This window comes from Nelumbo lutea, chromosome 8, assembly GCF_056320005.1.
Source record: "Nelumbo lutea isolate HS-2025 chromosome 8, American lotus-T2T, whole genome shotgun sequence".
NCBI lineage: Eukaryota > Viridiplantae > Streptophyta > Magnoliopsida > Proteales > Nelumbonaceae > Nelumbo > Nelumbo lutea.
The window spans coordinates 5,338,080-5,353,224 of record NC_142691.1 but is presented as its reverse complement, the minus strand read 5'-3'; the positions used below and the strand labels follow the sequence as shown (position 1 = coordinate 5,353,224).

The following is a 15,145-nucleotide window of genomic DNA, read 5'->3' as shown; positions in this document are numbered from 1 at the left end:
GTGCTTGCATACAGCACAAGCACTATGGCTTTGGCTTGCATTCCTTCCGCTCGTACTCATCATATTCTTTTGGTATTTCATATACATAATAAACACACCCCAACATAACATATTGAAAACCAGCAACCATAAGAAAAAGCACAGACATGGCAATTTACTATTTTCTTTTATTATTAATTCAGAACTAATTAATGCCTTTGGAATGTTGAGGAGAATGGACAAATAAAGAAACAAGCCAAAATTAAAAAGATTGAGCTTGAATACTTATTTGCGAAATAAATGTAGTGGGAAAATAGGAATGAAAGTATATCCCAATTCCCACCTGCTTAATTTGTTTGGTATTTATGTTTTTCAAGATTCGGTCGGTTTCAAAAACCGATCCGCTACTGCTTTATTTTTAAAAAATAAAACAAAATAAAATAAAAAAGACCAAAGCAAAGACCATTGTCGGGTTGAATGGATCGATAGTTTGATTATCTGGGTCAGCTGGTTGCTGGCTAAATTTACGGTTTTTGAAAGAATTTCAGTTCAGGGGTAAAACAGAAAACCGGCTGCCCGGATGGTTTTCATGTCTAAATTTAGTTTAATTGACACCCATTTCCCAGCAATATGTCGTAATGTGCAAGGATTTGATCTTGGTTGGTTTTTCTTGGACATGAACCGGGTTCAACTAGGGCACCAGCTAGGGAGTTGCCTTTCTCTGTCCCTCACTCTCAGCCTCTCAAATTCTTAATCTCATAAGTGCACCACACCGCCTATGAACTATGAAGAACAGAAGAACAAAGCACAAAACGCGGGAGTCTCTCAGTTGTCAACAGTAAATGAATTGCTAATTCTGTCGAAGCAATTAAATAGAAAGTGTATCGTCCTTAGACCGTGGCGGACATGTGTTAAATTTGGTAGGAATTGTTACGGCCCCACGTCTTTTCAACCTCCTCCCTAAGCTCTAATCACAATTCACAAATTTTCATTATCACATAATACTGTAATGGTGCACTCCATCCATCACAATTCACAATTCACAATCCACAAATCACAACGTGGCTCACTCTATTTCTATGGGCCAACCAATCTGAAAGCTTGAGATTGTTTTAGGTAGTTTGTGTTGCCTATCTGGTTCCTGAACGGTCTGATTGGTTGGACCGAATCATGTAGCCTATGATATTCATCTTCTTGTCAGCCAATTAGGGTCTGACAAAACTTGTTTGGGTGGCACAAATGCTCAATAATCTCAACTAAATTTGGAATCCAGATAATTAATTCAAAGTTCTACTGGCGCCATGTTTTGCTCGTTTCGGATGGGGCCCATTTGTAGCCTAAGAACCTTAAAAATAATTAAGGGGGCCCCACTGTATTAAAATGGGCATCCTCTTCTGTCATTTTGAGAATCATTGTGATACAAATCTCTGTAAAAATCTCCTGTTAAGTAATTAACCTTCCTTATTAGTTATTACCATATTTTAGGTTAAACCAACCACTCCAATTCATCTATCTATATTATTGTTTTTTTTTCTTTAGCGGTTTTATTAATGCTTTTTTTTTTAAGCAAAACGGCACTTCCGTTCAACTTGGATTGCTCTGTATACATATCCTTCGAGATGACTTCCCCAAGGAAAATTGGTAATACAGAAAAAGTTAGACAGATCAGAAACAAATAGCCAATGCATGAATGTAATTCAGTTTGGAAACAGTATAAATGTAAATATGTATAGTGTAAATACATACAAAATATAAAGTTTTGCATTCTACGTATTTGCATTTAAATTCCTTCCAAACTCGGCCTAAGCAACAGGAGAATTTGAAGACAGACACTCGGGATCTTCTGCTCACCCCACTAATATAGCAAGTGAAATATACTACGGCCAACCGAACAGCAGATCCAAGATGCAAGTATGAATACACTATAAAATATTTAATACTACAAAAAAAAAAATAGAAAGATAATTCCTCAAAATAAGAAATGCCAAATACAGCCTAAGACAAAATCCGTGCTTCACTCTAATCACAATGCCGATGCCTGAACTTTCCATATTGAATGAAACTTCATCTACATTAAAATTTAAGATATGTTAAGCTCATGTCAGATCTGGTTGGCCAAATCCTCAACCCTAATCCAACCTTGAAATTGAGCTGGGCTCATAATTTTTCAACCCTAAACTCAACTTTAACTTGGCCCAAGTTGAACCCTAATTAATGTCTTATTTTCCAAATAGCCAAAATGCAATTTAAGAAAATTGTAAGGAATGTAAGTGGCAAACCATTAGGTATGCTGTCACATTTAATTGATAGAGGTTGGATTTTGCCAAAATTTCTTAATTCCAAGAAATAGAGGTTGGGTTAAAGTCAAATACGATGCTGTCATATTTATAGATTTCCAACTTGATTTCTCATAATCCAAGAAACATTTGATTACTGCTAATAAAAAGAGGGTGTTCAACACCAACCAGTATACATTATTTTGTTTTATTTGGTCAAACTGCCTAATAAATCCTATTAACTTGGGCATATGGAACTAAAATCTCCCCTCTTTTGGTTTGCCAGCTGGCAATCAGAAGCACCTTAATTATCATAACTCCATTCTATGTTGAGATGGGTATATAATTTTATTGGATATGGAAGTAGACACAAATTCACATCGTCTGTCCTTTTGGTATAGAAAATTTTCTATACCAGACCAATAGCAATCTACCACATAGCCTGTTTTTCCATTTCTAAATTAAAATGGCTTTTAAATAAGAAAATTGTTTAAAATTCATCATGAGTTTTTAGCATTTTTCTTAAACTCACAACTTTTTAAAATGTCTAAAATTCACTATGTCACTAATTTGACGTTAAACAGACTAATGGGTGTTAATATATTACCATTTTAACTTTCATAGAAAAATATAAAATATATATAAAATAAATTAATGGGTGTTAATATATTACCATTTTAATATTTAGACATGAAAAAAAGGAAAAAGTTCAAAAAATATTTTCAAATATAAAATACATAAAAACATAGAAATTACAAAAAAAATAAAAAAAAATTTAGAAATTGCAAACAAAATAAAAATCTTTTTCAAATTATAGAAACTATAGAAATTGAAAAACAAAATCAGAAAATAAAAATTGTAGAAAAAACACCAAAAATTATAGAAAAACACATAAATTACAAATAAATAACAAAAGATACAGAAAAATCTATAAATTGTAGAAAATAGAAAATATAAAAAAAACATAAATTATAAAAAACATTGGAAATTATAACAAAACACTAAAATGCAAAAAAAAAAAACAAGAAAATTAAAAACTAAAAAATACCATTTTTCCTCTAACTCATCATTCAAGGGTAATTTGGTCATGAAAATTATTATTTATACTGACATGGACACTTCTGTTAAGAAGCATTAACGGTGCACTAACGGAAAGTGAGTTATGTAAAATAAAAACTTACTGGCATGGTGAGTTTTAGACATTTTGAAAAGCTGTGGTGAGTTTAAGGAAAATGTTGAAAATTCATGATGAATTTTAGACAATTTCCTTTTAAATAATGTTAGAAATTGCTATTGGTCTGGGTACAGAAAATTTTCTATACCAAGGGGACCGAAGATGTCAACTCAATAAGCATGGGGTGTTAGAAATCTTTTAAACTTCAAAAAAACTTGTACTTTGACATTAAAAATTAGAGAAAATCTATGATATAAAAAAGATATGGTATGCAAAGAGTTTTGACCAATCAAAGTCCACCCATGAATTTGGATATGATTCCAATTCATTGGTTAGATGTTTTTTGGATATCATATCTTTTTCATATAATAGTTGAACCCAAAAAATTAACCCGGCCCATTTTTCATATTGGAACAACTCAACAAAGTCATAAAGAATAAAGATTCAAACTAGACCCCAAACCAAGTCCAATCTTATAAAGGCCCAAACCCAAAGTCATAAAGAATACACGACAGAAAACTCTTCGTACTAATTTTCTTATTGATAAAGCTATTCCCGCACTCAACCTCAACCTACTACAATTCCCATTGTTGTGTTCAATATTGGGAAATGAAAAATAATGCTTGTTTTGTATTCTTTCTCCCTGATATTAGGACTGAAGTTTGATGGATTAGAATTATCTATTTTTCAAAATTCAAACAGGTAAATGATTAATCAAGTAAAAGAAATATAAAATCAAAAATTAAAAAATGTATATTTTGCAAAGTTCGTAAGGATTTTGTTTCATATTACTTTTTTGTAAGTGAAACATTAGAAATATACCTATCAGTAATTTTCCTTAAAAACTGAAGCAAGTTTCATAGTGTTGAGATTAGAGGTTATAATTAAAATACAGACCATAGGTTTTCATTTATTTATTTGTTTAACTTATCAGTTTTCAATATTTAAATTTGGGTAAAATACAGACAAACTATCCTGCATTTTGAGGGTAGTTATGTTTAGTTCCTCCAATTTTCCATTGCAACAAAAAGCTCTCTTTTATTGCATTTCCAAAACCAATTTTTTTATTTTTGTTCCCATTTGTTTAGTGACATAGGAAAGTTGTTAGTTCTAAGCAATGATAGGGAAAATGATCTTATAAAAGTTGAAAACTTAAAGAAAGGCTAATGGATAATGGCAGTAGCAAAGCCTTAAAATTAGAAAATGCTGCATTTGTTTACGGTGTAAATACAGACCGGCGTAATTAACCACATCAGTCAGTATTTGTCAGCATTTGGATAGAGTATAGTTAAACATCTAAAATTGATGTAAAACTCGCACTCATGTTGAGTTTTGCATCAATAGTAGATTTAAATACAATTTCAATAAAAACGATGTAAATATTTACATCGATAATCACACATTCCAATTTATAATGGTTGGTAACTTTGAATCCATTGGTGTACAACTTCATCAATGTACTACATTCAAATGAATGCAGTCCAAGGATCGGTTTGAAAAGAATACAAATACAAATATATATATAGTATACAAGGTTTTTCACTCTCTACATGTTTGTATTTACTCTGTTCCCAAATGGAGCCTACAGTACAGCGTGGTTTTCTTTATTTTACCCTTATTCTAATGAAAAATATTAGGGGCTGAGTAAAGGGACATGGGTTATGCGAGAAATACAGGATTCATGGGTATAAATTTACCTTTATAATTACATATTTACTAGCTTACATGAAATTAAATTTGAAGGTAGCTAGAAAGGCTTGATTCATTGATTCGAACATTCAAAGTTCAAACTCGGTAATACATGTCTGTTTGAACATCATCAGTAACCTCGTGGCTACTCCCATGGAATGGAAGTGCAAAATCTTGTTTACATTAGATTTTACTCTTTTTCTTCTTTCACCTAAAAGCAAACATGAATCCAAACACATTGTTTGCACTTATTAGTGTAAATGAATTTGCATAGCATCCGAAGACTACCCAACTCTTCATTAGATGGTTTTCACTTTTCATGGATCGCATTTGCATCAGGAGCAGCGTCTGTTCTGACGGTCAATAACTGGGCAGGACTATTTCTACACAAGTACCCCTTTCTACAGAATAGGACGAGGGGCCAATACAGGAGACTAGGAGAGTGGTCGATGCCCCGGGCGCGTGTTCCTTTACCAACGGCGATCGTTCGACCCATGCCTGTTGGATCTCGTCTCATTTCTCAAGTTTTACGAGTCCACGAAGCTAACTCTTTACTCTAATTTTCTTTTTCCGATCTCGGATCAGATTCATAATCTTCGCACGTTTAAATTTAATTTCATCAAGTGCTGGTTGGGTATATGATTCATCCCACGTCATTTTTATATTTCTTCTTCTTTTTTTTTTTAGATTTTATGGTCGAATTTCTTGAGGTTTAGCAACCAAATTTCTTGGCTTTGGAGGAGATCTGTGGTTATGCTCTTAGTTAATGTATAATGATAATGATGTGGGAATTAGATCAAAGAACTGCGGGTGCGAAATTCCGTTTCTGATTTGCTCCGAATTTGTATTTTTAACAGGCAGGTTTGTGGGATTGCTACAACGGCTATAACAAGCAGTATAAGAAGATTCTCATTTTGTTTTCATGGAGAAGCAACTTAAATAGAGCTTAATGGGGATCTATGAAATGGCCCCAGCAAGCAAATCTGGTAAGAAGGCGGCAGTAGATGCAGCTTCATGGATGTTCAACGTTGTCACTTCCGTCGGGATCATCATTGTCAATAAAGCTTTGATGGCCACCTACGGCTTTAGTTTTGGTAAACATATTCTTTTGTCCTTGATTGATTTCTCTTGGAAAAAAGCTGAATTAGATTTTTCTTTAATCTTATTCAAGTTGTTTACCAATCAAAAAGGAAAAGAAAAATACTTGTTCAAGTTTTTTGTTCAAAATGGTTGTATTGGATTCAAGTGTGTAGCCTTTGGAGTGAACTCGTTTTTTAGTGTAATGCAACTCTGTTCAGTTACGTCGTATCCTGACTTGTCACTCTATTGCTCTAGCAAGTTAGAATTTTAATCTTGAATATTCATTTTATATAACAGTTTATGTACTCATCGTGTTTCTTTCCCTCTTAACTTTTGTTCTATATCACTGTCTCCTGATGTTGTACATCACCGATGCTTATGCCTTACTGGTAGTTTAAGATATTGCCAACTTCCAGAACAGAATTCTCCCTCGAGGGTAGCACCCTTGTTCTTGATCATCTCACATGGCTTTGATGTGCTTATTTATGTAAATGGTATTACTATCTTGAGCCTATTGAAACCCCATGCTGCAAAAGGAACAAACAAAGTCCAATGAATCAAAGTCTCTAGGTTTACACCCATATATACAATCTTAAAAAATCAGAGATCATCACTCACAACTAGGGCCCTCTAAATTGCATATCTGTTACCTCACCACCCTTTCTTCTTTCCCTAATGCTTTTAGAAACACCTCTTGCAGCATTCAAAGATACTGCTGCATCTTTAGCAAGCAGCAAGTAAATTTTCTTAATCTCCTAAACATTACTAAACACAGTTACTTACCCTGTCATGTATTCAGGTCTATAACCTTCATCCACCTTTTCAGTATAGCTCCTTCTCTTTTCATCTTTTCTTTTCTTTTTTTAAAGAAAAAGAGTGCCTTTGCAAACTACTTTTCTTGGATCACTGCCTTATCCAAAAGGAGAACCTTGTCCACCTTGTGAACCTTTTTTGACCTGAGGTCTTTGAACTCTTTTCTCTTATAATCCTCTCAATGTTTTAAAAAGACATGTTTGATGACCTCACTTGATCCCAAACAATGTCCCTTTAAAAGGCCCACACCTGGTGTACACACCTAGGAATGTGCCTGGTGTGCCATGTACCTTGACTCAAGATTGTGCCAATTATAAGTTTCCATTTGTTACTTTCTGTACATTCTTTATGTGTTTTACATCTCTATAATGGTCTATTAACTTTAATGTATCTTTTATTGGTGCTTGTGCACAAATAGTGGTCTATTGGCTTTCAAAAGAAAAAAATTGAATACTTGAAGCCCTAGTTGTTGTTGATGGGATCTCAGATAACAAATTTTCCACCAAAGAAGCAACAAATATAATCTTTGATCTCTAACCTTTAAACATAATAACTGCAACCAAATCATAAAACCAACCCTCTTATCAAAGGTGCTGCCCCCAAACCTACACATGGGTTTATTTGGACCCATCGGCCCTCCACCTCTGTAGAGGCCCCAAGCTCTTGTAATTAGGAATGGAAGATGTTTGACACCACACTAGATACTTGAAATAATGTAACCGGAGATAGACAAACACATTTAGAATTTCACATGCTTGAATTGTCAAGTGTTGAAGAACCTTGGCATGATCCTTACTCATTTGCTTTCACTTTCACTTTGAATTTGTCTCATATGTTATGCTTATGTGTTTTGATTTGAGCAAATATGTTTTTCAGAACATTTAATTTCTTTTATAATAAGGTTTTCTTATTATTAATTTTCACCCACCTTGTCCTCTTCATACCACTAGAAGCCTTTGACTATATCTCCACAACAGGTTATGCTCAATGTTTTAAAACGCTAGGCATTCCACTACCTAGAGGCATGAGGTGTAGTTCAGAGCATAAGAGGCGTAAGCCTACTTAAGAGGAGGGGGGAATGAAGAGGAAAAAAGGGGGAGAAGAGGAAGGGGAAGCTCATTTTTCTTTAGTCCCCAGCCCACTTTCTTTCCCCCTATCTTTTCTTTCTTTCTTTCCCTTTCCTTTCCTTTTCTTTCTTTTTCTTTCCCTTTCTTTCCTTTTTTTTTTTCTTTTTTTCTTTGTTTTTTCTATCTTTTTACATGAGGCGTATGCCTCTAGCACGCCTCGTGAAAAAACCGTATGAGGCGTACACCTCTTGCACTTGAGGTGTACGCCTCAAAGGTGTCAACGCCTCTAGCATACGCCTCAGGGCGTTTTGCGTATGCCTCCCACGCCTTTTAAAACACTGGTAATGCCTTATAGTATCTTCTAGTAGTTGAGTATAGAGGTTGAGATGGATGAACCCAAAGCTGTTCTATTCAAAATACGATAGAAATTCCATCCCCGAGAAAAGGTTCTCTCTTTCTACCCCGTCTTGCTAACTAGTCTGCCAACCCATTGGCAGCTCTGTAAACCCACCGAGCATTAACAACTATGTCTCTTTCTAACCCATTGATCTCTCCAATAAAATGTCTATACTTCCATGGGCACTTTCCTTCATTTTGTACCCACTCCACCACCACTTTGAGTCCCCTTCAACAATGATATTAACCTAGTTGTTTCTCTTAGCCTGCTTTAATCCTTGTAGCACTGCTAGGACTTCCGCTTTAATTGCATTTCCATGGACTGCAGGTCCAGAATAAGGTTCAGTTGTACTCTCATTATGATTTATAAAAACTCCCCCAAGTTGTGGGGGCAGAAGCCAACTTGGTTGGATAGTGACTCTGGAAATGGTTGAATTAGCTATCAGTCCCCAATTGCTGGGGATATCATCAAAAGTGAAGATGTTGAACAGGCTTAAAGACCTCACCCAATGTGCTACTCTAACAGTGATGATATCAATGATGGCTCTTCTATCTTGGAACTTGTCCTTGAATAACCCGCCAATCCTTTCCTCCCATACAGTCCACAGAATTGCAGCTCTGGAACATCTCCATAAGATCTTACCTGTTCTTGTGGGAGGTCTGAAAAAAAGGTGCTAAACAAGATTGCAGATCTTGAGGGGACGTCCACCTGCGCCCATAGAGAGCAAAAAATCTCTTCCAAATACCAGTCACAAAAGAAAATGAGATTAGTAGATGGAGAGAACTTTCCACCCTCGCTTTACAAAGAAGACAAATATAAGGAGAAACACACCAATTTGGTCTCTTTTTCTGTAGGGTCTCACAAGTCACAAGTATTGATTTTGGAATGGACACCTCCCAGCAAAAACAAAAAGCCCTCACCTTGGGCAAGATTGGCCCACACCACACTTCTTTCATTGGGAACCTCGGGGAGGGGTCATGGGAGGACAGCTAAACAAAAAAGGAGGAACAAAAGAAGACTCCTGAAGAACACAATGATGACACTCATAGTAGTTGAGTGTGTATGTACTATCCTCTATAAAACTGTTCTCTAATGACATCCTATTCTCGCTTCTCACCATCCAATCAGCATAAACCCCTTTCTTAAAGAAGACAAGAGGGACACCAAAGCTATCAAGTGCAACCCAGAACGAGAAAGGATCTTCAAGGCCCAGATTGGAAGCATCCTGGAACTTTGAATGCCCTATCAATCTTTGCTGGAAGCTTTCAAGAGTAAACATCACAACTAATCCTCAAAACAAAAGCAAGAGAACAGAATAAAACTCTCTCATTCCTTGCTTAATAATTGTAAATCTGACTCTTTTAAGGCACTTGTTATGCCCCTAAAATTTTGTGAAAATATTCTGCCTAGCTTTTTAGTTGCTTAGGCAAGCACCTAAGAAGTTGGGCAAGTGCCTTTTTAAAACATTCTAGGTGATGCAATGGGGCAACTGCTTAGTTGCCTAGGCAACATGTCGACAACTATGCAACAAAACAATTTTTGTGTTTGAATAGGATTTTGTTGGCTGTCAACTTGAAAAGTAACAGAAGAGTAGAAGACTTAAAGAAGCCATCTTGAAATGTAGTCTTAGCATTTTCATTTTTTCATATTCCCTAGCTGAAAGTACCTTCTTTTGAAGGTCTTCAATTTCAAAATTATCTTTATTGATAACATGCAAACTATATCAATGGAAGCATTATTTGAACTTTGCCAACTTTGCAAGCATTGGCACTGGTATTTGGATTTTACTGCTCTCACTGATGGGCTTATCCAATTTCAACAGTAGAATAGTTTAGCCTACCAAAATGAGAAAAAGCTTTATGGATAACACTCTTAGGTTTGATTTTATTATCTTAAGAACTGATTTTCATGGAACTGTGACCTCTGCTTGTCATTCTTCATTTAAAATCTTGAATGTCTACTCTTTTAGCATGAAAATTGTAATGTCTTTTCTGTTAAATAATTCCAAATTTCTGTTACTTATCCTCCTTGTACCATCCAATTTGACCCTTCAGTGATGCTACTTGCTACATCTGGCAATTGGAAATTTCATTCTGCAAAGTTATCAAGTGTTTTCACCTTTACTCTAATTCGATCATGGAGTTGCATTATGCTTCTATGTATGTGTGTCTATAGATGGTACTATGCCTGTTTACAAATCCTGAACATGGGGCCCTTTTATGATCCTGCAGCTACAACATTAACTGGTCTGCACTTTGCCACCACAACACTGATGACCTTTGTTCTTAGGTGGCTAGGGTATATCCAGGCCTCCCATCTGCCACTACCTGAACTTCTGAAATTTATCCTTTTTGCTAACTTCTCCATTGTTGGAATGAATCTGAGCCTAATGTGGAACTCAGTGGGATTCTATCAGGTCAGTTCTGGTGGTTTCCAGGTTTAATCATTCCTTTGATTTACAAGTGCTGGAAATTCCAAATTAAAGCATATTTTGTACTATGAATTGCCAGATTGCGAAGCTGAGTATGATTCCCGTATCCTGTCTTCTTGAAGTCGTCTTCGACAAGATTCGATACCCTAGAGATACAAAGCTTAGTATAGCAGTTGTTCTACTAGGTGTTGCAGTCTGCACAGTCACTGATGTTAGTGTCAATGCTAGAGGCTTCATTGCTGCATTTGTAGCAGTTTGGAGCACTTCTCTGCAACAGTATGTAAGTCATTCATTTATGAAATCAGCAGCATATCCTGAATTTCTCCAGCCACTGGACTTACTTTTTTTTATTTACTATTATTGCTACCTAATGTTTGCTTATATTGCCAGATCTAAGTACAAAATTCTAGACAGGAGGTATCTCTCTGCTAGATTTATTGATTCTGTTGATTTTATCTTTGCAGTATGTACACTTCCTCCAAAGGAAGTATTCACTTAGCTCTTTCAATTTGTTGGGCCATACTGCACCAGCTCAGGCTGCAACGCTGCTGTTGATTGGGCCTTTCCTTGATTTCTTGTTGACAAACAAAAGAGTTGATACCTTTGATTATAGCTTGATGTCTGTGGTAAGCATCACATTTGTATATGCCTTGCAAAAGGAAAAAAAAAGATGTACTAGATTTATTTAGTGCCTACAGTTTTTAGAATATGTTGGTATACATCAATCATATATGTGGAAATTAAAATTATCGGTCATATTGCATATGGTCACCTGTTCAAATTACATGCTATTATCAGTCATATTGTGATTTATGAAATTACATGCTATGAATGTACTGTAATGGTCAGTTGAAGACTTTAAACCATGTATGCATTTGTGAATATATTTTAACAAGCTATTGTTGTGGTTCAAGTTTTCATTATCCGATCATCTATATGAACATAGGATGCATGATGGATATTGGTGGAGGTAGGTCCCCATTGACAATTTCTTACATATGCTCCAGTGGATGAGTTTCCAAATTCTAGGTTGTCAACTACATTCATTGATTTCAGAGGTCCATGTTTTGCCATAAATTGTCAACATAAATGTTTATGTCTATGTCCTGAACCTTTCAAAATGGTCCTTTGATCCAATGTACCACCAATTAATTCGCATATATGATGTGATAGGTTGATATTATTAGTATGTGTTATTTTAGAATGGCATATTCTTCATATGTGTAGGCATGTTGATGTGATAATATACCTGCCAAATAGAAATTTAGGTTTAGGCATATGTATATACTTTATGGATGCATGTTCATTGATTTGTTGCTTGATGGTGATAATTTGACTCGATTGTTCCTTGCAGTTATTCATTATCCTTTCGTGCACCATTGCAGTAGGGACCAATCTCAGCCAATTCATCTGCATTGGTAGATTCACGGCTGTGTCCTTCCAAGTCCTTGGCCACATGAAGACTATCCTTGTATTGATCTTGGGATTTTTTTGTTTTGGGAAGGAGGGTTTAAGTCTACAAGTAGTGGTTGGCATGATCATAGCAGTGGTAGGAATGATTTGGTATGGCAGTGCCTCATCTAAGCCAGGAGGGAAAGAGCGTAGGAGCCATTCAATGTCAAACAACAGACAACAAAAGCATGGTGGGTCGTCTGATTCCAGTGAACATGATGAGAATGTTTAGAATTAATACAAGGTGGTTATTTTGATGTTATAACCTCCTGATATTGAAGGTTAGAGCCACATTTTTTTAATTCCAAGTTTCTCTCCTTGGTCGTGCATTTTTTCAAGGGGACAAATACTATCAGGCAGGATGCAGATCCCGAAAATATTCATCCTGTCATGATCATAATCTATAGTAATTTATTTTCTTCCTCATTTGCAAACCATTTATCCCTTTTAACCTTCTATTCCCATTGCTATTTTGGCTTTGAATTAATTTGTGGGTAGAGTTCTGACAATGATCCGTAAAAATATCACCATCTTTTTAATGATACTTAAGTTATTTAGGATATAACTTGATTTACTGGCAGTCTTTTAGGATATAAGATTAAAAACTAAAGCTTGATTTACTGGATGTACTCTCGTTATGGTCTCAAAATAAGTATGGTTCCCACTTATTCAGGTCCAAGTTATAAATTACACACTAGCATTGCTTTGGGTTCAGAATATCAGTTCTGATTTGTTATGGCAGCAGTGGAGTTCCAGCTAAACCAATTATCAATCTTGTTGATTGTCAGTTTGTCACCTTTCCTGGTTCATCCAAGAAAAGGAATAACGAATTAAGTACTGGAGTTTGTTAGGTATGAAAGAAATATTAATTTAATGCTTGATAAATGAATAATTCAGGATATACCTAATGCAATTAACATTTTCATACAACTGGACCTAGATGGCTGAAATCTGCATTGATATCTTAGTGCAGCTTGGCCTGCTAGAATGAATCCAAGCCTTGCTGGATACCGGGTTTTGGAGGCCAACATTTCCATTGCCAGCACTAGGAATAATGCAAATGGTACAGGCCTGTTATTTGCCCTAGGAATATCAGATACCCATTACACCTCTATTATTCAAGAAGTTGTTTGGCTGGACATAGGCTCAAGAATTGAAAAAATCACATAAAACCTTTTCGTAACTGTTGGAAGGATCCTATTTTTATGATGTCAAAATCACGTTTGTAACCATCAGTCCAAATGTTGATGTCCTTATTGGTTTGCCTTTACAATTGCAAGTGACATTAGGCTTGTTCTCTAATATCTTAGATTTTTCATTGATGGGGGCCTGATACCTTGAAAATATACAATGGGGAGCTTATGTTGGTTTTCGCTACACACATAAATAATAGAAAAATAAAAGGTTACTAGCTGACATTGTTTTTATTGGCTCCCCGGTTCTTGGGAAGGGTTAGACTGGATATGGAACTTTTAGCATTTTTTTGCACGAAGAGGCTGCTTTCAGATTCAAATCTGTGCCCTTCTGCTTGTCAGATCAAAATTTTAATATTACACCAGGCAATGTTAGTTCCCGGCAATCTTCTCTATTGTTCTTACCATCAAACCCATTCTTTTTTATTTCTTGGCTTTTCTTGGTGGAACAAGCTTCTTTTTATTAAGCATTATTTAATTTTGCATAAGGTTTTTAAAACCGATCCAGAAAACAAACCAGTCAGGATCCAGTTCTTGGGTTGAACGGTCCGACCATTCAAACCAAGTGGTTGGCCCATTTTGACAAAAAACGGTTAAAACCGTTCAAACAGTTCAAACGGTTAACTGTCCAGGTCAGTGGTTTGCTGACCAAAATCAATGGTTTTTGGAGAAAATCTAATTTTGGAGAAAATCTAATTTTGCATGCCCATATTGCCTATGCTAAGCATGTGTTTTTCATTAGATATTTATAATAATCTTCTTGAATTAGCTGGATTTGATAGCTGCTTTACTGACTGTGGGACCAATCATTTTGCTCTAGACCAGTCATAAAGTGCATGTGAGATATGACCCACAATCACTGAATCTCTCACTTGCATAGGCCCTAGTTATTATTTATGTTTGAGTAGACGGTATTCCCAATAACTGATTTTGAGGAATATGGAGGCTTTACCAGATTTTCAAAAAAAAAAAGGGGGGGGGGGGGCATAGAAATAATACTAACATGGTGATTACTCAAAACAAAAATGCGAATGTCACCACATTATTGGCTAGCAAAACATTGGCATGGGCATGTCACTACCATGCGTTCACAATTGTCCTCATCCAACTTCAAGAAAAACCCCTAATCCCACGGACCAATAGTGTGGCCCATGGGCTGCCGTTGATTCTTAGAAATTAGAGGAAAGTTGGGAGAGAGGTTGACTATACTAATTGGTCTTTTTTCGATATTTAACACAACACATTAATAATTATCCAAGGTAGGTGGTAATAGATAGCGGGACTTAAATCCGCATCTTTGCTGGAACTATCCAGTTAACGTACAAACTGAGTCACTACTTGATCTTCTGGCATATAAAAGGAGAGGGAAACACTAACCTAGTGTGTGAATTGAATTGGCTTCAAAAAATAGTGCGTGAATTTAGTTTTACTATTTTCTAAAAATATAAAAAGGATTTTATAATACTGAAAATACCATTGTACAGGAAAAAACCTATAACCAATCAACCCTTATTATAAAAGTGGCAAGAGTCTGGCGGTTCTCATCAAAATCCAAAGGGAATTTTTATTGGTCAAAGCTATTCCATTATCATAC

At 35.6% G+C, this 15,145-nt stretch overlaps 1 protein-coding gene across 3 annotated transcripts; it reads left to right on the top strand.

Annotated features, from left to right (window-relative positions):
• The first annotated feature begins 5,147 nt into the window (after positions 1–5,147).
• Positions 5,148–12,795, top strand: LOC148842334 (UDP-rhamnose/UDP-galactose transporter 6-like). Of its 3 annotated transcripts, none has more exons than XM_088956456.1 (6): positions 5,148–5,752; positions 5,976–6,212; positions 10,707–10,891; positions 10,986–11,186; positions 11,371–11,532; positions 12,261–12,795. In XM_088956456.1, the coding sequence occupies exons 2-6, from the start codon at positions 6,068–6,070 to the stop codon at positions 12,588–12,590; spliced, it is 1,023 nt and encodes a 340-aa protein (XP_088812582.1). In that variant the 5' UTR covers positions 5,148–5,752; positions 5,976–6,067; the 3' UTR covers positions 12,591–12,795. The 3 variants fall into 3 exon arrangements, with proteins under 3 accessions (XP_088812582.1, XP_088812583.1, XP_088812584.1); XM_088956457.1 differs by having other exon boundaries at positions 5,398–5,618; XM_088956458.1 differs by lacking the exon at positions 5,148–5,752 and adding an exon at positions 5,822–5,886.
• Positions 12,796–15,145: the final 2,350 nt, after the last annotated feature.

What these genes read in the sequence shown, in the direction of transcription:
- LOC148842334 (XM_088956456.1), top strand. Translation starts at nt 6,068, where the DNA reads ATGGGGATCTATGAAATGGCCCCAGCAAGCAAATCTGGTAAGAAGGCG. An exon ending in ACTCAGTGGGATTCTATCAG is followed by an intron (nt 10,892 to 10,985) that starts GTCAGTTCTGGT and finishes ATGAATTGCCAG; the next exon opens with ATTGCGAAGCTGAGTATGAT. An exon ending in GCACTTCTCTGCAACAGTAT is followed by an intron (nt 11,187 to 11,370) that starts GTAAGTCATTCA and finishes TTATCTTTGCAG; the next exon opens with TATGTACACTTCCTCCAAAG.